Source organism: Camelus ferus, chromosome 21 (assembly GCF_009834535.1).
Source record: "Camelus ferus isolate YT-003-E chromosome 21, BCGSAC_Cfer_1.0, whole genome shotgun sequence".
In the NCBI taxonomy this organism is placed as follows: domain Eukaryota; kingdom Metazoa; phylum Chordata; class Mammalia; order Artiodactyla; family Camelidae; genus Camelus; species Camelus ferus.
In genome coordinates, this window is record NC_045716.1 from 22423494 (window position 1) to 22444102 (window position 20609).

General features: G+C 46.4%; 1 protein-coding gene across 2 annotated transcripts in view; it reads left to right on the forward strand.

Moving 5' to 3' along the window:
• Positions 1–235: 235 nt before the first annotated feature.
• Positions 236–20609, forward strand: part of ADAR (adenosine deaminase RNA specific) — a 30246-nt gene continuing 9872 nt past the window's right edge. Inside the window, exons 1-6 of one of the 2 annotated variants that reach the window (XM_014552863.2) lie at positions 236–668; positions 8690–10113; positions 11988–12171; positions 12662–12810; positions 13391–13535; positions 13807–13997. In XM_014552863.2, coding sequence (XP_014408349.2) covers positions 654–668; positions 8690–10113; positions 11988–12171; positions 12662–12810; positions 13391–13535; positions 13807–13997 — 2108 coding nt within the window. In that variant the 5' untranslated portion in view covers positions 236–653. The remainder of the gene's footprint in view (positions 669–8689; positions 10114–11987; positions 12172–12661; positions 12811–13390; positions 13536–13806; positions 13998–20609) is intronic. The other variant, XM_006177263.3, reaches the window with a different exon arrangement.

Genomic DNA, 20609 nt, shown 5'->3' on the forward strand with positions numbered 1-20609 from the left:
GTGGCCGTGGTTTAATGGTGTAGATCCTTAATTGTTCAGTTGCTGTCAGCATTATCTTGCTACTCTATACTGGCTGCTATGCGTTCACGTCAGTTAATGTGCTAGAGTATGAGAAAACAGTCCGCAGTGGGACCTCAGTCTTTTGAAGCGATCTGCCCCCGCCCTGTTGCACTTTAGGGCCGCGCGTCACGTGGTCACGTTAGTGAGGAGCCGGGAGGCAGACGGCAGAGCGTCAGGCGTTTGCTCCAGGGCTGGGTTTCGCGGGGCGGCTTTGTTCTCCGTCTGCTTTATCCCATGTTTTCCCGAGAAGGATCTGAGGGGCCTTATGGGTTCAGTATTTATAGCCGTTTTCCTAAAGAAAGAGTATCTTGCCCGCTTCTCCTGCAAGGAAGGATTAAATTTGTAATCGGCGTGAAACCCGACCGCTCACGCTAGCTTTACCCAAGCCCCGCCCCTCGGCCAAACTTTCCAAAGGGGGCGGTCCTCCTGAAGAAAGGAAAGTGAAATTGAACCGGAGCCATTTCGCAGCCCAGCTCCCGACCCAGGCCTGTCCCGATTCCAGAGGCGCCCCTTGTGTCTGGGAGGCCGACGGCCCGCGCTGGGGAGGGTCGCGCTGCCGGCGATTGGACGCCCGGTCATGCCTGGGGCGCGCCATGGACCCGAGGCAGGTAAGCGGCTGGGATCAGAGCCCAGAGCCGGGCCACTCACAACTTGCTCGCCTTCTCTTGGCTCAGCTTATCCTTCTTGTGCGCTCCAAACGTGACTTATGCGCATTGTGAGAGAGAGAGATAGAATGTGTGTGGTTTTTTTGCCAAGCAAAATTGCTGTTCTAGGAATTTAGGAATTTGTATCATGCTAATTAATCCTGCAGTGTTGAGCAAGGTGTGGAAGAGGGCTTGTGGGGAAAATGGCCCCCCATCTGAGGAGCAAAGCCTGAGCTCAGGTCGGGACAACCCCTCAGTTTTTCTGCTAGGATTCCATGGCTGCCCAACCCGCCTTTAGCCCCTCTTGGACAGCGTGCTTTACTTTTAGCGGTCTTCTCTCTTAACCTGTAGGAGAAAGTTTATAGCAGCTTTATTCGTTATCTTTAAAAACTGGAAAACCCTAGTGTCCTTCCAGGTGATTAGATAAACTGGAATACATCCATATAATGGAAAACTGCTTAGCAAAAGGGGCAGGAACTGCTGCTACATGCAACATGGACCAATCTCAGACTGGTGATGCTAAGCAAAGAAGCTGGATTCAGAAGACTGCACACTGTTTGAGTCCATGTATATGACATTCTGGAAAAAACAAACAAACAAAGCTAGAGGGGCAGAAAACAATAGTGGTTGCCAGGGGCTGGGTGTGGGGAAAGGAACTGATTGCAAAGTGCATGAGAAAACGTTTTTTGGGAAATGGAGATGTTCTATAGCTTGATCTTGGTGGGTTGTTATTAGGCTATATGTGCTTTGAATCTGTATAGTCAAAACTCATAGAATTAACACTAAAAGGTAAATTTTACTGGATGTAAATTACACTTCCATTTGAAATGTATATAAAATACATGTACACATATGTGTATGTGTGTACATATATATGTGCACATGTATATATGTGTGTATATATGTATACATGCACACATACATGCATATATTTTCCTTCTTTAAAGGGATTAGGGACACCTGACTTGGAGGAAATCATTTCTTCATGTGGTAAAGGTGGGGGGCTGGTCTCTTGCTCCTGAATATATGAGACTAAAATGAAATTTTGCAGGGCAGTGAATATTGAGTGGCTTGTTATATAGTTTGCATAGTACATAAGCATGAGGTGGTGAGTGGAGATGTTGAGGAATTTAGGAATGATCACCATGGGTTGATTTCCCACTTTTTTGCTCTCACTCCCATTCAATGACTCTCCTCCACATGGCTGTTCTCCAGTGGTGGTTTCGCTTGGTTTGACTTTCAGGGAATTTAAGGAAGTATAAAGAAAAAAATACTCTCCCTCTAATTTTTCCCTAAAATAGCTATTGTTAACAAATTCATGTATCCTTTCCTTCTGTCTTTCCTCTGTGTTCATTCTAGTGTGCACATGTTCATGGATTCTTTTTCCCTTTGTTTACAAAAAAAGGAATTACAGCATTCATGTTCCCCCGCAGGTTGCTTTTTTTGGTTAATTAAACATTATATCATTCCTAAATAACACATTAAAAAAAAAAAACAAGCTGTGAGTAGGTATGGTTCGGTAGCACGAATGTGTCATGATTTGTTCAACTCTTCTGTAGATAGACATTCAAATAGTTTGCAGGCTTTGACCAAGTAGCAGCAGTTTAAATCTAGAAAACATTGGGCTAGAAACTGTCTTTAGCCACTTTGAAACAAAGTTCTTTTACCAGGGTCACTCAAAGAGCTAATCAGAAACCCCCTGAAGTCCCCATAATTGAGCTCTGTGAGCCGGGCGCTCACTCTCTGTGCTTACCTATACCTTGGCCCCAGGTGGGGGTACGAGAATCGTGTACCCCAATAGAAGTAAGGAAAGAGATGGGGAGGCTTCCAGTCAAGATGGCACAGTGGTTAGGACCACAAGCTCGCCTCTCCTCGCAACTACAACTGAATGCTAAACAACCATCCGAAAAAAGACCGGAATCTAGCAAAAAAGATCTTCTGCAACTGGAAACGTAAAAAGGGAACCACAGCTGGACGGTAGGAGGGGTGTGCTCGTGATATAATTGGGCCTCAGACCCTCCCCGGGTGGGTCACCCACAATCTGAAGAATAATTAAGTCGCAGAGGCCCTCCCACAGGAGTGAGAGCTCTAAGCCCCACGTCAGGCTCCCCAGCCCGGGTCCTGGCATTGGGAGAAGGAGACCCCAGGACATCTGGTTTTGAAGGCCAGGGGGGTTTGGCTCTGGGAGCCCCACGGGACTAGGGGAAACAGAGACTCCATTCGGTTGGGAAATGTACATGGAAACTCATGTGCACCAGGTCCAAGAGAAGAGGCAGTGATTTCATAGGAACCTGGGCCAGGCCTGCCTGCTTGGTATAAAGGGTCTCCTGGGCATGTGGGGGACTGCTGCGGCTCACTCAGGGGACATAAAAGCTGGTGGCAGACATTCCGGGAATGTTAATCTACATGAGCTTTCCTGGGGGCTGACATCCTGATTGGATCATCAGCCCCAAGACCTAGCCCCACCCAACAGCCTGTAGGGAAGCCTCAGGCCAAACAACATGCAGGGTGGGAACAGCTACACCCATCAGCAGACTTCCTAAGCCACAAAGACCTCTAGACACAGCCCTACCCACCAGAGGTCCAGGACCAAGCTTCACCCAGCAGTGGGCAGGCACCGGCTCCTCCTGCCAGGAACCCTGCATAAGCCAATAGTCCAGCCTCATCCACCAGGGGCAGGTACTAGAAATAAGAAAACAACAATCCCAAAGCCTGTGGAAGGAATCCACAAACATAGGCCAGACTCTACACTGGGACTGGATGGACCCTGACCCTTGGGTGACAAGAGAGGAGTGTACTGCTGGGACACATAGTATGTCTCCCACAGAGGGCTACCTCTCTAAGGTCGAGAAACATAACTAACTTATCTAAAAATAAAAATAGAAAGATAGATGATATGAGGTAGCAAAGGAATATCTCCCAGGCCAAGGCACAAGATAAAAATCCCAAGAGAAGAAATAAGTGATGAGGAAATAGGCAATTTATCTGAGAAAGAGTTTAAAGTAATGATGGCCAAGATGTTCAGAGAACTCAAGAGGAGTATAGATGCACAGAGAGAAGTTTTTAGCAAAGAGTTGGAAAATATAAAGAATACCCAAACAGAGTTGAAGAATAAAAACACTGAAATGAATAATACACTAGAAGGAACCAAGAATAGACTAAATGAGGCATAAGAACAGATCAGTGAGCTAGAATACAGATTAATGGAAATCACTACTGCAGAACAGAAAAAAAGGATGAAAAGAAATCAGGATAGTTTAAGAGAACTCTGGGACAACATGAAGCACAATAATATTCGCATTATAGAGGTCCCAGAAAGAAGAGGGAGAGAAAGGACCTGAGAAAATTTTTGGAGAGAGAACCACTGAAAACTTCCCCAGCTTGGGAGAGGAAACAGTCACCTAAGTCCAGGAAGCGCAGAAAGTACCACAGAGGATCGACTCAAAGAGGAAGACACCAAGGCACATAGTCATCAACTTGACAGAAATTAAGGATAAAGAGAAAATATTAAAATTAGCAAGAGAAAAGCAACAAATAACAAACATACAAGGGAACTCCCATAAGGTTATCAGCTGATTTTTTCAGCAGAAACTCTACAGGCCAGAAGGGAGTGGCACGATATATTTAAAGTGTTAAAAGGGGGAAATTTACAACCAAGAATACTCTATCCAGCAAGGCTCTTGTTCAGACTTGATGGAGAAATCAAAAGCTTTACGGATAAACAAAAGCCAAAAGATTTCAGCACCACCAAACCAGCTTTACAACAAATGTTAAAGGACCTTCTCTAGTCATCAGACCATAAGAAAAGAACAAAAAGAAGAAAGAGAAAGAAAGAAGAAAAAAAAAAAAGACCTACAAAAGATTGCTTTGGCTCTTTGGGGTCTTTTGTGGTTCTTTATAAATTCTGGAATTGTTTGTTCTAGTTCTGTGAGGAATGTCATGAGTATTTTGACAGGGGTTGTGTTGGATTTGTGAATTGCTTTGGGTAGTGTGGCCATTTTGATAGTGTTGATTGTTCTAGTCCAAGAGCACAAGAAATCTTTCCATTTCTTTGAGTTATTTTGGTTTTTGGAATATAGGTAACCTCCTTGGTTAAGTTTATTTCTAGGTATTTTGTTGTTTTAGATGCAATGGAAATGTTTATGCCAATTATAAAATTTTGGTTTTTGAAGTGAAAAAAAGAAAAGTGAATGAAAGGCCACAAATGGCAAAATATCCTCCTTTCTTATGAGTGAGCTGTATCCCATTACATATATATATGCTGCATCATCTTCATTCAACTATTGATGTGCACTTAGGATGCTTCCATATCTCGGCAACTGTAAACAATGTTGCTGTTAATAGTGGGGTGTATGTATCTTTTTGAATTCTTATTTTGTGATTGCTTTATTCCTTTGGTAACTATGTAAGTTTAAAAACCTAAAGTTCTAAATGTTCTTAGAAACAATGAAGAGTACATATATGTAAATTTTAAAATATATGTGCAGTTAAAAAAAAAAAAGAAAAGAAATGAGCTATCAAGCCATGAAAGACATGGAAGAAACTTAAAAGACATTTTACTAAATGAAAGAAGCCAGTCTGAAAAGGTTACAAACTATATGATTCCAACCAAATGACATTCTGGAAAAGGCAAAGCTACATAAACGATAAAAAGGTCATGGTTTCCAGGAGTTTGGGGAGGGAGAGGGAGGGAGGAATGAATAGATGGAGCACAAGGGGTTTTTAGGGCAATGAAATTATTCTGTATGATACTGTAGTGGAGGCTACATGCCATTATGCATTTGTCAAAACCCATAGAATGTACAACATCAAGGGTGAACCCTAATGTAAACTATGGACTTTGGTTGATAATAATGTGTCCATGTTGGTTCATCAATTGTACCAAATATGCCACACTGATGAGGGGTGTTGAGAGTAGGGAGTATATTTGTGTGGGTTTGGAGGGCTATGTGCAAACTGTCTGTATTTTCTGCTTAGTTCTGCTGTGAATCTGAAACTGCTCTAAAAAATGAAGTCTATTAATAAAAAAAAAAGTAAAAGAAAAGAAAGGAAAGAGATGGGATTGCGTGCCTAGTGACATCTTGTTTGTGCAGGCATTGATTCAGCGCATGCTGGTTCAGGATCAGCTTTGTGTGCCTGGTGCTAGGGATGCCGTAGTCCCTGCCCCCAGGAGCTTACTGTGGAGTTGCCTGCAGCCCCCATCAATACTGCATGGGGAGCATTGAGAATGGAGAGCTGAGTATAATTTCTAGGTCACCTCCTATTGTTAATCACCTTTCAGATAAACTACAATCTCTGTGTGTCATTTTTTAAAAAGTAGCTATGACGAAAGGTAACATGAGTGGTGTAGCAGGTGCTGAGCAGGAGTCCAAGGAGAGGAAACTCCCAGGGGCTGGGGGATGTGGGAGTCAAAAGTCTCCTGAAGAAAGTGGCATTTCAAGAGAGGAAAGGGTCAGAGTGGTAATAGGTGGCAGCAGAGGGAGAAGCAGGCACGTTGCATCGGGATGCAGAGGGACGGAAAGATGAGAGGCTCTTGTAGACCATGTGAGAGGTAATGAGGGACCAGAACTAGAAAAAGACATATTTAAGAGAAAAGACGGAAGTGGTAGACAAGATAGGACTTGGCAGCTACCTGATGAGATGCGGGAGACGAGGGAGGGAGGCAGCAAAGATGACTCAGGTTTCCAGCCTTCATAACTAAGAGGAGAATGATGCCATTAACAGGAATAAGAACAGCAGGAGAAGGAGCTGGATTGAGGGAAAAGATTAATTTGGTTTGGAGTGTGTGGCATGTGAGGTAATGGCAGGACATCTAAGTGGACAGATTGTCTAGACATTTGAAAATTCCAGTCAAGCTTCAGCACAAGGCAGTGGCTGGAGATAACAGATTTGAACGCTGTTTCTTAAGAGGGCTGGTTAAGGTTGGGGAGTGGATGAAATCAGCCTGGGGAAGGAAGAAGAGGTCCTTTGACAAACCGCGGGGACTGATTATATACGAAGGGTGAAAGAAAGGGACAGGGACAGACAGAAGGAAGAAGAGAGGTAGGAGGAGTCTCTTGGTGCTTTGTCACCAGGCTGTGGCAGGAGAATGTTTAAAGAAGAGTTTAATCCACAGGGGGCCAATGCACGTTTGTTGTACTGAATTGACCACCAAATAGCAGTGGAACCTAACTGAAGTTCAAGAGGAGGGATTTATATGGCCCCGTCAGCATGAGTGGTGGTGTCCTTCTCCAGCACCATCTGGAGGCTGTGGAACAGGAAAAGGGGACAGCAGGAGAGTGGAGAAGGGAACTAACCGTGAGACCCAGGCTGAGTGGGGAAGTGTGAAGCCAGAATGGGGAAGAGCCGGCAGTGACTGGCATGCAGCTGCAGAGGGCCACTGCGCAGCCGGTGCCGCAGAGGGAAGGAGCGGACGTTGTAGAAACACAGGGAAGTTGCCGTTGGAGAAGAGCAGGAGTCAGCAGACTGCGGTCCATGGACCAAGTGCAGCCTTTCTCCTGGTTTTGTAAAGGAGGGTTTACAGTTTACATGTAGCTGCTTTTGTGCTACAGTTGAACACCGTCCAGCCCTTTACAGAAAAAGTTTACTGACCCTGACAAAGAGTTTCCGGGTTTGAGGTTTGGTGGTGGCCTCAGCTGGAGTAACAGTGAAACTGAATGAGGAGCTGGACAAGCCACTCGTGTGGCTGAAAGGCAGCAGTGGCGGTCATTGGAGAGACACTGAGGAGCTCTGCAGCCAGCATCCCACGAGCGTGGCCGGCCAGAGTGCCGAAACCTCCTAAGTGTGAAGGGGGGCGGGGTGGGGGACTGGAAGGCTGAAGTTATTGACGAAAGGGACACAGCCGCCTGCAGGTCCCAGGAGCCTTCAGGAAAATCAGACAAGGGGGATGGGAGCATGAGGAAATGTTCCTAGATGTGCGAGCCTCACGGACAGGTCGCAAGGTGTTTACAGACACTCCCACCCAGGTGGGACACGTAAATCCCTCCTGCCTCTGCCCCTCCAGTGAGTAGCAGCAGGGAGAGGAGGAGCACTGGTGTGTGGGTGGAAAAGGGGTCACAGTGCTCACTGTTCTGGTAAATGTGTGACAATCTGTGAGAAAGTGACGTAGCTTGTGGCCGACGGAACGGGGTTCTGAAGACACGCAGTGGAAGCGGCTGATGGGAAGTAGCTAAGAGGGTGTGGGAGCGTGGGGCCAAGGTGCCCAGGAGTAGATGCAGCTAGCCCCGCACATCCAGGTGAGCCTGGTGGTTTGAGCAGAAGTGCCCGTTGTCCCTTCTGAGCCTAGGCACCCCACTGACGGATAAAAACAATGTGCCTTCTAAGGAAACCATCCAGCTCCCCAAAAACCAAATTCTGGTCCTCCCGGGATGGCAGTGCGAGGAGGTGACCTGTGCAGTCCTGCTGCCCTTCCCCAGGCGGGGAGGCTTCCTCTGCTACAGCCTTGGAGGATGGGGTTCCAGTTCATCTGGTCCGCTTACTTGTTTCTTTAGTCACCCAAACAATAGATTTTAGAGACAGGGGCTGGGTAGTGGGTCATTTCCTGGCCTTCTGACACCCTTGGTATTTCTCGGTTATGCTGTTTTTGTTTTTTAAAACAAAACATGTATTTGTTTGTATTTCTGATTTTACAAGGCTAAAAAAATTTTGTTGAGTGGAAAGATACATTCTCAACGCGCTAAAATTCTGTCGAAGGGAAAAGAAGGAGTTAGGTTGCTGGAGAGGCCAAGCTGAGGTGTCAGAATCCCTGTGCGCTTCTGGGAATTCTGTGCATCTTACCTCCTGCCCGCCCCCCTTCCCTTTGTTGGATCCACAGGCCGTACTTAGGAGCTGGGCAAGCCGCCCTAGCTGGGTCACAAGCCCACATTTCACTCACCTTTTCCTCTCGTCAGGAATCCGGTGTGGCCTCCACCCCCACCCCAGCCAGGGGAAGGGACAGGCTCACCACTGCTGTCCTAATTCACTTTCTTTTCCATCTTGTTCTGCAGGGGTGTTCCCTCAACAAATATCACCCCCATCCAGTTCAAGGCTATGAGCACAGCAATCTCAGACACCAGCAGCCGGGGCTGGGATCTCATCCTAATAGTTTCCAGCTCCAGCAAATAGAGTTTCTCAAGGGGCGGCTCACAGAAGTACCCTTAATTGGAAAGCAGACACCGTCACTGCCACCGTTCTTCCCTGGACTCCAGCCAAGGTTTCCAGGACCACCTGCCAGAGTCAGGCAACAAGAGATCTGGGGTGTCCCCAGGGGAGTGCCTCTCAGAAGTCAGGTGCTCCCGAGAAGTTTCCAGCATCCTTCCCCACGTGGCTGGGTTCGTCCATGGAGAGGCATTGATAGGCTCTCCTCACATTTCCAGGAACTGACTATCAGCCAGGAACAAAGGATCTTGGGGCTCTTGGAGGAGCTTGGGGAAGGGAAGGTCACCACAGCGCATGATCTGGCTAGGAAGCTCCAAGCCCCAAAGAAGGAAATCAATCACATCTTATACTCTCTGGCAGAAAAGGGTAAGCTGCATCGGGAGGCAGGAACGCCACCTCTGTGGAGAACTGCAGCACCAGCTCAGGCTTGGAGCCAGCCCAGGCAAGTATCAAGAGCAGACAGCCACAGCCAGAGAGTCCCAAGCACAGACCCCAGTTGGGAAACTGGGGACAGAAGCCCCACATCTGGTTTAGAAGATCCTCCTGAGCCTCTCGACATGGCTGAGATCAAGGAAAAGATCTGCGACTACCTGTTTAACGTGTCCAACTCCTCTGCCCTGAATTTGGCTAAAAACATTGGCTTCACCAAGGCCCGAGATGTGAATGCCGTGCTGATTGACTTGGAGAGGCAGGGAGATGTCTATAGGCAAGGGACGACCCCTCCCATATGGTATTTGACTGACAAGAAGCGGGAGAGGATACAAATCAAGAGAAACATGAACAGTGTTCCCGAAACCACTCAAGCTGCTATCCCGGAGACCAGAAAAGTCACAGAGCTCCCCACCTGCCACTTAGCCGTGTCAGACACCTCAAACAGCACGGTCACCACAGAAAAAGTGGAGAATGGGCAGGAACCTGTTGTCAAGTTAGAACCTAAGCAAGAAGTCACACCAGAACCAATAAAACTGAAACCACCTGCTCATGACAACGGCCCCCCAAGAACAGGGTATGTTGACTTTGAAAATGGCCAGTGGGCCACAGATGACATCCCCGATGACTTGAACAGTATCCACGCAGCACCAGGTGAGTTTCGAGCCATCATGGAGATGCCCTCCTTCTACAGTCATGGCCTGCCACGGTGTTCACCCTACAAGAAGCTGACCGAGTGCCAGCTGAAGAACCCCATCAGCGGGCTGTTAGAATATGCTCAGTTCGCTAGTCAGACCTGTGAGTTCAACCTGATAGAACAGAGCGGACCACCCCATGAACCTCGGTAAGAGACCACCCAGCAATTGTACCTAAGGTTGGGGTCAGGCGCCCTTGCTCCTGATGCAGTCTCGGCTAACTTGTGAGCAGTGCCGGTTGGTGGCCCCTGTTTTTTCCCTCTTCCTGCCTGCCTGTGGGCTAAATCACCCTCATTGGCCCTTCCTCCACATCCTGAGCAGGGAACGTAGACCTCGGCCCAGCCAGAATCTTGGCCGAGCAAGGGGGAGGTTGACACGATGGGCTAAAATGTAGCTTCTTGGGAGATGATTAGTTTCCACGCATCAGTGTCATGCCTGCCTCCTGAGGCCAGAGGTAATGAAGACTCGACGCCTTTCTCACCCCTCTTCCACATGCCATCCTCCCTTCCCCCGAGCTGAGTTCCCCAAGAGGGTGCAGGAACAGGAGGGTTGGGGCAGACTGCACATAGAGAGTAAGTGTGGGTTGTGCTGCTAAGTAGCAGCGGGTCCAAACCGCTCCACTCCCCGCTCGGCTCCTGTAAGGACAGGATGCTGTAGCGTGCGCACGGCTGCCTGCCTGTTGAAGGTGGTGGTTCTAATTTTACACACCGCCTCTGCACAGATGGGTGGGCTAGCACTTGCTGCTGCTCCTAAGCTGTGAAATCAGAAATTACCTCACTCAGACAGCTGGCCTGGCCCTGCACGTAAGCTCTTACAAGCCAGCAGACAGATTGGGGAAGACAGGTGGGCCCAGAAGGAGCCGCCTCGGGGCCCAGCGGAGAGCTGAGGCCGCTGAAGCTGAGTGGCCGCTCGCCACAGCTGGAGAGCGTGCCGGGGGCCGGGAGAGAAACCCACTCACCTGTACACTAACTGTAGGCTGGCTCCTGAGGGTAAGGATTCCCAGCTGTGACCCTTAATCCTTACCCTGACCGTCTTCATGGCACTGAGATGGCATTGCAGGAGAGCTGTTAAGAAGAGGGGGTCTGTCTGTCCGAAAGCTGGCAGGGCCGGGACTGGTTTGCTTCTGTTTGGGGTGGAGACTGGGTGGCTGTCGCTCTTTCTTCTCCCTCCATCCCCCCACAGAGGTGGGGAACAGCAGTGGGTTGTGGTTTAACCTTTCTTTGGACTCCAGCTGTAAGAAACGTTGATGCCATGTTCAGATATTTCAGAAGACCCAGGAAATAAGAAATTTGACCTACTTTTCTAAATGAAATCCCAGATTGAGCAAAGAGCTGAACAAATTTGAGAGCTTTGTACAAAGGCGGTCTAAGCTCCGTCCAGAGGCCTAGAGCAAATACTTTCTGGTTCTCTGCATAACACGGGGAAATTCCTTTCATCGCAGGCTGCAGACAAATAGAGCTATAGGATGACTCAAACCAGGAGAGTGGGGTCTCTCTCACGGGTAGGCTGGGGAGAAAAACAGGCCCCCAGAAGCGGCAGGTACTGATCCCGGTAGGCATCTAGGGAGTGTGAGACTGCGCTGTAAGAAGCTTTTGCTTTCTCTAGGGACTGCCCTTGAGGTGGCCAGTCTGCCACCACTGCTTTAGGATAAAAGGGTTTTGGTTGCTAACGAGATGGTAATGGTAACGGTGATGTTATTAGCTCATCATTTCTTGTACAGACTTTATCTTAGTTCATTGCTGAAAGATAGTGGGTTTCCCTTGAGCTAGTTTCATGTGTTCACCTGTGGCTGTATGTTTGCTCTAATGAGCTTTGGGGAGAGAGTCACTGGCTGCTTTGTTTCCAAAAGTAGGACTAGGCTGAGCCTCCAAAGGGACAGGAGTCCCTTGGCCTACCCTCCGTCTCCTCTGCAAGTCAACAAGCCCCTTAGTGTAACAGGAGATTTCAGGGTGAAGATCGCTTTGGAGAGGGCAGAAGGGATGGCCTAGACTAGTGTTCACACATCTAATCACTTTCCATCAAGATTTAAATTCCAAGTTGTCATCAGTGGCCGAGAGTTTCCCCCAGCTGAAGCTGGCAGCAAGAAAGTGGCCAAGCAGGATGCAGCTATGAAAGCCATGACAATTCTGCTTGAGGAAGCGAAAGCCAAGGACAGTGGAAGATCAGAAGAATCCTACTACTCCTCCTCGGAGAAAGAGTCAGAGAAGGTAGGTGTCCCGCCCTCCAGGAGGGCGTCAGGTCACTTTCCAAGTCTGGGAAGTATCAGAGCTTTAGCTGACCCTCCTGAAGTAGCCTCAGCCTACGCAGCCAACTCTGTCTCAGAGTCAGGGCCTACTCCTCCCTCCACCCCCCACCCCAGCCCGCCTTCCCTCCACTTGTACCCAGCTCCCCTTCCAGCCCCACCCCCCACCTAACTGGAATTGCAGAATTTCAGAGTCGAAAGAGATGTTAAAAATTATCAAGTCCAATCTCCTCTCTTGGCAGATAAGAAATGGAACCAAGAACATTTAAATAACTGACCCTTTCCTGTAAATGCCTAGAAAAATCCCTGCAACCCTCCTCCTTTGGAAAGCCAGCCCCAAACGTGCAGTTGATCCAAGAAATTCTCCCGTCCCCGTTCCCTCTGCCGTGGTGGAACAGTCAAAGTTTCCTTAGTTTGTTTGTTTGTTTGTTTGTTTTGTCTCTCATTCTCTCCAGACTGCAGAGTCCCAGACTACCACCCCTTCAGCAACATCCTTCCTTTCTGGGAAGAACCCCGTCACCACACTGCTTGAGTGTGTGCACAAGCTGGGGAGCTCCTGTGAATTCCGCCTCCTATCCAGAGAAGGCCCTGCCCATGACCCCAAGTACATCTCTTGTATCATGTATCTCTGCTGAGGTTTTCTCAAAAAAGAGAGAGATACATTTTCCTCCTTGCCTCCTCAGAGATGGCAGCTAATTTCACTGAGCAATCACTCCTGTTTTCAATATGGAAAATAGGGGGCCTTGAGAGCATGGTTGCTGCTTGTGGAGCAGAGCATCTGGGATTAGGAATTCAAAGGGCAAAGCAGGGACCAAGCACGAGGGAGATACACGGCTTGGAGGTTACTAGTGGTGGGACTGAAAGGTGCAAGATCTGGGCGTACCCGGGACGCTCTCTGCTCTGAGGCTCTGCAGGCTCACATGTTCAAGAGAAGGGTTCCTGGAGGAGGTGAAATTAGGTGGATGCTTAAATGTTGAATAGGGGTCAGCCAGGCCGAGAGAGACTGGGGGCAGGAGGAGGGTGAAAGGCACCGGCTCTTCAAGGCAGAAGTGACTGCGTGAGCCAAGGCACAGAGGTGATGTGTACAAGGAAATGACAAGTCGTGAAGGATGACAACCTGACAAAGGCTAGGTAAAGCTCTTCCATCAAAACTGGCTTAATCCTCTCCTTTCGTCTCCTGTCAGGTTCCAGTACTGTGTTGCAATGGGAACCCATACTTTCCCCACTGCGAGTGCCCCCAGCAAGAAAGCGGCAAAGCAGATGGCTGCAGAGGAGGCCATGAAGGCCCTGCACGGGGAGGCGACCAACTCGACATCTTCTGATGACCAGGTGTGGCCATTCTCAACTCCAGAGATACAGGTCATTTTTAGCAACCCAGGGGAGGAGGGTATGGCTCAGAGGTAGTGTGTGCTTAGCGTGCGCAAGGTCCTGGGTTCAATCCCCAGTACCTCCATTAAAAATAAATAAATAAACCTAATTACCTCACCTTCCCCCTCAAAATAAATAAATTTTTAGCAACTGAGTGGCTCAGGATTGCCCATGAGTCCCTCACAGTTTCTATTAAACGTTGATGGTTCCTCTTTGGCCGATTCTCCTGCAGCCCGGAAGCACGAACACGGAATCATTTGATAACCTGGAATCTGTGATGCCCAACAAGGTCCGGAGGATTGGCGAGCTCGTCAGATACCTGAACACCAACCCCGTGGGCGGCCTGTTGGAGTACGCCCGCTCCCACGGCTTCGCGGCTGAGTTCAAGCTGGTCGACCAGTCCGGGCCTCCTCATGAGCCCAAGTGAGTGTTGTCTTGGCTACAGCCATGTGTCACAGAGTGGAGACGGCCTATATAACCCCGGGGAAGAAGGGATGTGCGTTAGCTAGGGGTGACAGGAGGGGCAGGTCCAGCCCTGTCCCCAGGGCCTCTGAGAAGCCAGTACATCAGCCATCTTGAGAAGGCAGTCACTCTTCCAGGGAGCGTGATCCTTTGTAATTTTTTAAACTAATTTTAATTTTTAAAGGAATATGTATGTCTGTAGAAAATCATTCAAGCTGATTGAAAAAAATGTGCAACGAAAAGTCTCATTTCTGTCTCAGTTTCTAGTTTCCCTCCACAGTCTCATACACTATTACCAGTTTCTTGAGTCCTTACTAGAAATCTCCATGCATATATGAGCACATTTTCCTTTCTCTTTCTTTTTTAAACAAAAGAAGTATATATCATATCTTCTGTTCTGCACCTTGACTCCTTTACTTACCATTGTCTAAAAAATAATTACAAATAAGCATGTATAGATGTACCCGACTCTTATGCACAGCTACATAGTACTTCATTAAATAGATGCTCACAATTTTTAAATTGCCTTATTGAGCAAGAGATGTAAAAATTCCTTTCTGAAATGGACACCCAGCTACCTACTACCCAGTACTCTTTCTACCTAAGAAAAAGAATGTTGCTATTACTGTTTGAAGCCCCACCTTGCATAATTTATTTAACCAACTTCCAGTGACATCCAGGCTGGTCTTGGTTTTGTTGTTAGAAGCGCTCCCGCAGGGCCCTGTATGTTCTCACTCAGATGTGCAGACTTGTCTGTGGTGTAAATTTTCCGGAGTGGAATTTGTTGGCCATGGGTCATCTACATTGTTGTTTTTTTTAATGTGCATTGTTTTTTAAGTTGTTTTAATAGGTAATAGACTGTACAAAATTTTTAAATATTATTCAAAAATAAAAATATAAAATGTTCATTCTCACTTTGGCCCTGCTCTCACCTACACACACACACACACACACACACACACACACACACACACACCCCAACACACTAACATGTAATAACAACTTTACATTATTATGTATCCTTCCAGAGTATCTTTATATAAATACAAGCAAAAAATACAAGAGTATCTTTTATATAAATACTCCCTTTTTGTTACACAGAAACACATATATGCATGGATTTCTAGCTTGCTATTTACATACAGCAGTATTATCTCGGAGAGTTTTTCATGTCACTTTATATTCTTTGTATACAGCTGTGAAGTACAGTGTTCTAGTGTACGGGTTTATTATGGTTTATTTAACTGGCCCCCTATTGATGAATACTTGAATTGCTCCCAAACTTTTGCTATTATAAATAAGGCTGCAATGAATAACATGTACATATGCGTTTAAAATTTTGGTAAATTTTGCCAAACTTTCCTCCAATGAAATTATACCTGTTTATGCTTCCATCAACAGTAGATAAAGAATGGCTCTTCCTCTACACCATGAGCATTCTAAAATGCGAAAAGTGGTATCTCAGTGCAGGGCAAAGGCTAGTCTACATTAGGATATTTATTATTGTTATTTGCCACATAATAGATCAAAGGAGAAACACCACATGATCATCTCCAGAGATTCTGAAAAGGCATTTAGTAAAATTCATCATCCATTCAGATTAAGAAACCAAGCAGTTTATAAAATAGAAGTTATTGAATGCATCCTTTGCATGATAAAAATACATGTCTGAAGTCAAAAGCCAGCCTCTTACTTAATGTTGAACTAGAATTATTCCCACTGACATTGGGAGGGAGGTGTGGATGCCAGTGTCGCCGTGATTTAATACTATTCTGGAATTACTAGCAATGCAGTCAGTTCAGAGAAAGAAGTGAGTGTAGAGAGGAAAGGGGGAGGTGAAGTTACCTTTATTTGCAGATGATAACAATAGTATACCTGGAATATTCATGAGAAAGCTGAAGAAATATTAGAGACAAAGGAGAATTTAGGAGAGCAGGGGACTACACTGATATATAAGAATCGAGAACTTCTCTGTGTACAACAATAAGCAGGCAGAAAATGTCCTGTTTGCAGCGTCAACTAAGAAGATAAGCAACCCAGGCACATCCCGGCGGGGACCATGTCGGCTCCGCATTCAGTGACATGCTGCTGAGGGGTGTGAGGCAGGCTTAATTAAATGGGGGGAATACTCTTATTAGATACAAAAATCTAACGTAACGACAGCAGCTGTCCCCAGATTAACCTTTACCTTTAATGTGATCCCAATAAAAATGCCACTAGAACTTGTTTATTTTAGAACTAGAGAACTTGATCCTGAAGTTCGTATGAAAAATAAACATGCAAGAAGAGCTAGGAAAATTCTGGAAGAGTAATAAGGTATAAAGACCCTAGCAGATGTCGCAGTGGTGTTGTGTTGGCTTGTGGATGGAAAGGCAGATCGGTGAACACAGTGAAGCGCCTAAGAGTCGACACAGGTGTAAGTGGGAGTTCTGTCCGTTACAAAGATGAGGCTTCAAATCAGTGGGGAAACAGTGGGCTATTCAGTAATGGTGTTGAAACTGCTGATCCATCTGGGGGGAAGAAACAGCTGAATGTCTGTCTCCTTCCCTATACCTAAAGTCTATTGGATGGAGTATTTAAATATGAAATAAATTAAATCATAGAATCACTAGATAAAAAGTGAGGTTTTTGTGGGGTTTTTTGAAATTTTGGAGTGGCAAAAACCTTTCTAATCAAGACACAGAACATAAAGGAAAGAAGTCATAAAGGAAAAGGTTAGGAAATGTGACTATAAGAAAATTGGTGTACAGTGCAAGTTCCACCTGAGGGAAAAACACTTACCATACACAACAGCCCAAGGTTAATTTCTTTAATATGTAAGGGCTTGTTTTCAATCTAATAGAAAAATAGATAAAGTGTATGAACTGAACATTTACAGAAAAAGAAACAAAGAATTATTAATAAATGAAAAAAGGTACTGAACCTCACATTGTATGTTAAATTTACATGTTGTCAATATACTTTAGCAACAGTGATGTAATTCATCATCCGCTTTATAGCCAAGCGTAAAGTGATGCTTCAACCTGGCAATGCCACCTCTAGGAATTCACACACACATGCATGCGTTGTGCATGATACAAGTACAGAGATGTTCATTGCAGCATTGTTTATAATAGCACAAGACTTGAAGCGGTCTAAAGCTCCATCATTTGCAGACTGGCTAAGTAAACTGCTGTGTCCACACTTGGGAATACTATACACCCATTAAAAAGAGCAAGGCACATCTATATGAAATGATCTCTCAGGTATACTCCTAGTAAAAAAGCAAGGTGCAAAGTGAGGGGAGAGGTATAAATAGTGTGCTTCTATATACATAGAAAATTTTCTTGAAGGATTTTAAAAAGCTGGTAACTGTTTGCTTCTAGGGGAAGAAGGTCGCTCACTTTTCACATATACTCTTAACTATTTGAATTTTCACTTGTGTGGTATCCAACTTTTCAAACGTAAAAAGTCATTAAGGAGAAAAGTTCATAAAAGTGGTATCTTATTATTTTAAATTTGTCTTAATAGTAAGTAACAGTATTCATCTATTCACGCTTATATGTTATTTGTATTTCCTTTTCTGTGAACCATCTATTCTTGTACTTGTCCATTTTTGTTTTGGCTGGTTACTCTTTACTGATATGTAAGAGCATTTGACATAAAAAACAAAAACAAAAACAAAACTAATACTTTCACCAGCATGACCCAACTTAGAACATTCAACCTGGAGGGGGCCAGAAAAGGCCTTCTCATCCTGTCCTTGTGGCAGGATGGATGCGGTCACATAAGAGAGACCCTGGGAATCTGCCCTTTGTGTGCAGCTGTCCAGGAAAGCAAGGGGCCGCTCCCCAGCCGCTCTTCTGCTAGGTCATATCCTTCCCTCTCAGTAAGCCCCGCTTATCTTTAACCTCATCCTTCACGTGGTAGGTTCAGTTCATTTCTCTCTTCCCTTCCCTTCCGTAAAATGTATAAAATGATTTCCAGGACTTCAGGTCAGTCATTCAGGCAGAATTTCAGAACTGGATTGAAGATAGGAAAAAGTCCTGCCCCTGCACGTACTGCAGACACGCAGTCACAGCGCAGTGCGGCAGTGAGCCATCGTGGAGGTAAATGCAGGGTGCTGTGGGGACACAGAGCACATTGCAACCGGTGGCCCCTGGGGAGTCGAGGAAGGTTGCATACAGGAGGGGAAATACTCATTTAGTAGCTACATTTATTGACGGCCTGATACAGTAACACACGTTACTCCAGTCTTGATGTGAACTGTGCTGGGTCCTTTTTTTTTTCCTTTCTTTCTACTCTTCTTGGCAACCTTACCTGATTTCATGACTTTTAATATGGAAATGCTGTAGACTGCTAAGTTTATATCTCTAGCCCAGACCTTCTCAGAGCTCTCGATTTCTCTGTCCAGTTGCTTGCTTGTCACTTCTTCTTGGATAGACGTCCCTAACGTGACATGTCCAGAGTAGAGCTCTTGACTTTTGCCCCCTTAACCTCTTTTTCTGCCCACCTTTTCCATCTCAGTAAATGATGCCACTGTCCACCCAACTGCTCAAGCCAAAAACCTGAGGACCGTCTCCCCGATCCCCCTCACCCCCGTCAGCCAAACCGTCCTCAAGTTCCATTTATTGTACCAACAATTTCTATCTCAGATCCCTTCCTCCTCTTTCCTCCTCTAGTGTCAACACTCTCGGCTAAGCCACTGTCCTCTCTCACCTAAACCATGGTGCTAGTCTCCTGGTCTCCCTGCTTTACTTATTCATTCAAGAAGTGTTTATAGAGTACATTGTACTTGTTAGAACAGGAGGCAGGTATTAATAATCGCAGAGAGAAATGTAACATCTCCTATTTGATACATATTATAAAAGGCGTGAGTTACAAGATGCGGTGAGAATCTATATAGCATGGCTTGACTCAGTAAGGAGAGGGGAGCAGCCATCTCCAAGCAGTGACACTGAGCTGGGACCTTAAGGACGATTAAGAGAGAAGGAGTGAGGGTTCCAGGCAAAGGAGATAGTACCCCTGCGTCCGCAGAGCTGGTAAAGGGCTGCAAGAAGGCCGGTGTAGGGGAGCAGAGAGCAAAGGGAAGCCTGATGCCAGATGAGACTGGAGGGGGACCTTGTGGGCCATGTAATGCTCCTGCCACACAAGCAGTGGAAAGCCACTGAAGGCTTTTAATAAGTGTTACTTGCCCCCCCAACCCCTACTTTTGCCTTCCTTCCCCGCGTTTTTCCTACTATATTTTTGTTTTAAATTCTCTTTCCTACTCTGAGAAAACCATTTCAGACCTTTGCCTCTTTCTTCAGCTTTCCACCAGAACCCCTCTTTCTCACTCTAAACTGATGACCTTACTTCACACTTGAGAAATTAGCAGTAATCCTCTGACAGGTACCGTCCCTTCCAATCACCAAATCCACCTTCCTACCTGCATCCGTGCGCTGCATCTGTGCCGGTATGCGGGGAGCATCCTTCTTCCACCCTGCGCCCTGGATCCCCTTCCCCCTCATCTGCTCCCTCATTTACCTCCCTCTCTCGTCATCACTTGCTCCCTCTGTTGGGTCACTCCCATCAGCCTACAAACATGCCCTCGCCCGTCTTCTAAAAACCTTCCCCTGACCCAACGTCTCCCTCCAGGTCCCACCTCGTCTCTCTGCTCCCCTCACAGCCAAACCTCTTCAAAGAATTGTTTCCACTCAGTGTCTTCATTGTCTTCATTTTCTTAACTCATGCCAGTTGGGCTTTTGTCCCCAGCATTACACTTAAAAGGGTAAACATTAGCCATATGTGGTTACTGAGCACTTGAAATGCGGCTTGTGTGACTGAGGAACTGAATTATTGTGTTAAATTTTAATTAAAGTTAATAGCCTCGTGTGGCTAGTGGCTGTTACATTGGACAGTGCAGCTCTAGTGGGTTCTAATCGCAAAACTAACAAACTTTACCTTATATGCATGTACAGGTATATATGTGTGTGTATTTGCGTACATATGTATATGTCTTTGTGCGTAAGAGCTCATGGTCTTTTCAAACACACAGAACACTCAGAAAATTCTCCGGGATCCCACAGGGAAAGATCCTGCGAGGTTTAGCCCCTATCCCCTGGGCAACATTTTTTCACACCACTGTCCTTTTCCTTTACTGAACTTTAGCCCACTGGCCTGTGCAAACCTGTCGGCATCATCAAAGAAAGGAGCAAAGGCATTCAGCTGCTTAGGATAAGCAAGAAATAGTGAGAAGCTCGGTGTGGTTGAACGTAAAGATTGATTCCTTTTACTGCCTGAGCTGATTGAGAAATCTTGATGCTGAAAGCTTTGTTATATGCAGTTGGATTATCCAAAGCTGGGTTCCCCAGAGCAGATTAGGATCTGGTTGAAAGCGAAGATTCTTGAAATCTTGTCTGGTAGCTGCCCAAGCTGTTTCGCTCCATCATGCTCTTCCCTCTGTGTTTGTGGAGATCCCCAGCCAGGAAGGGAGGGGACCTCCAGGGCCCCCAGTGGCACCACCTGCCTCCCTGCTCCACTTGTGCGCTTCCCATCAGCAGAGCACACAGCCCGAGATGCACTCTTCTCCCCCTCAGCCATCACATGGCTCCC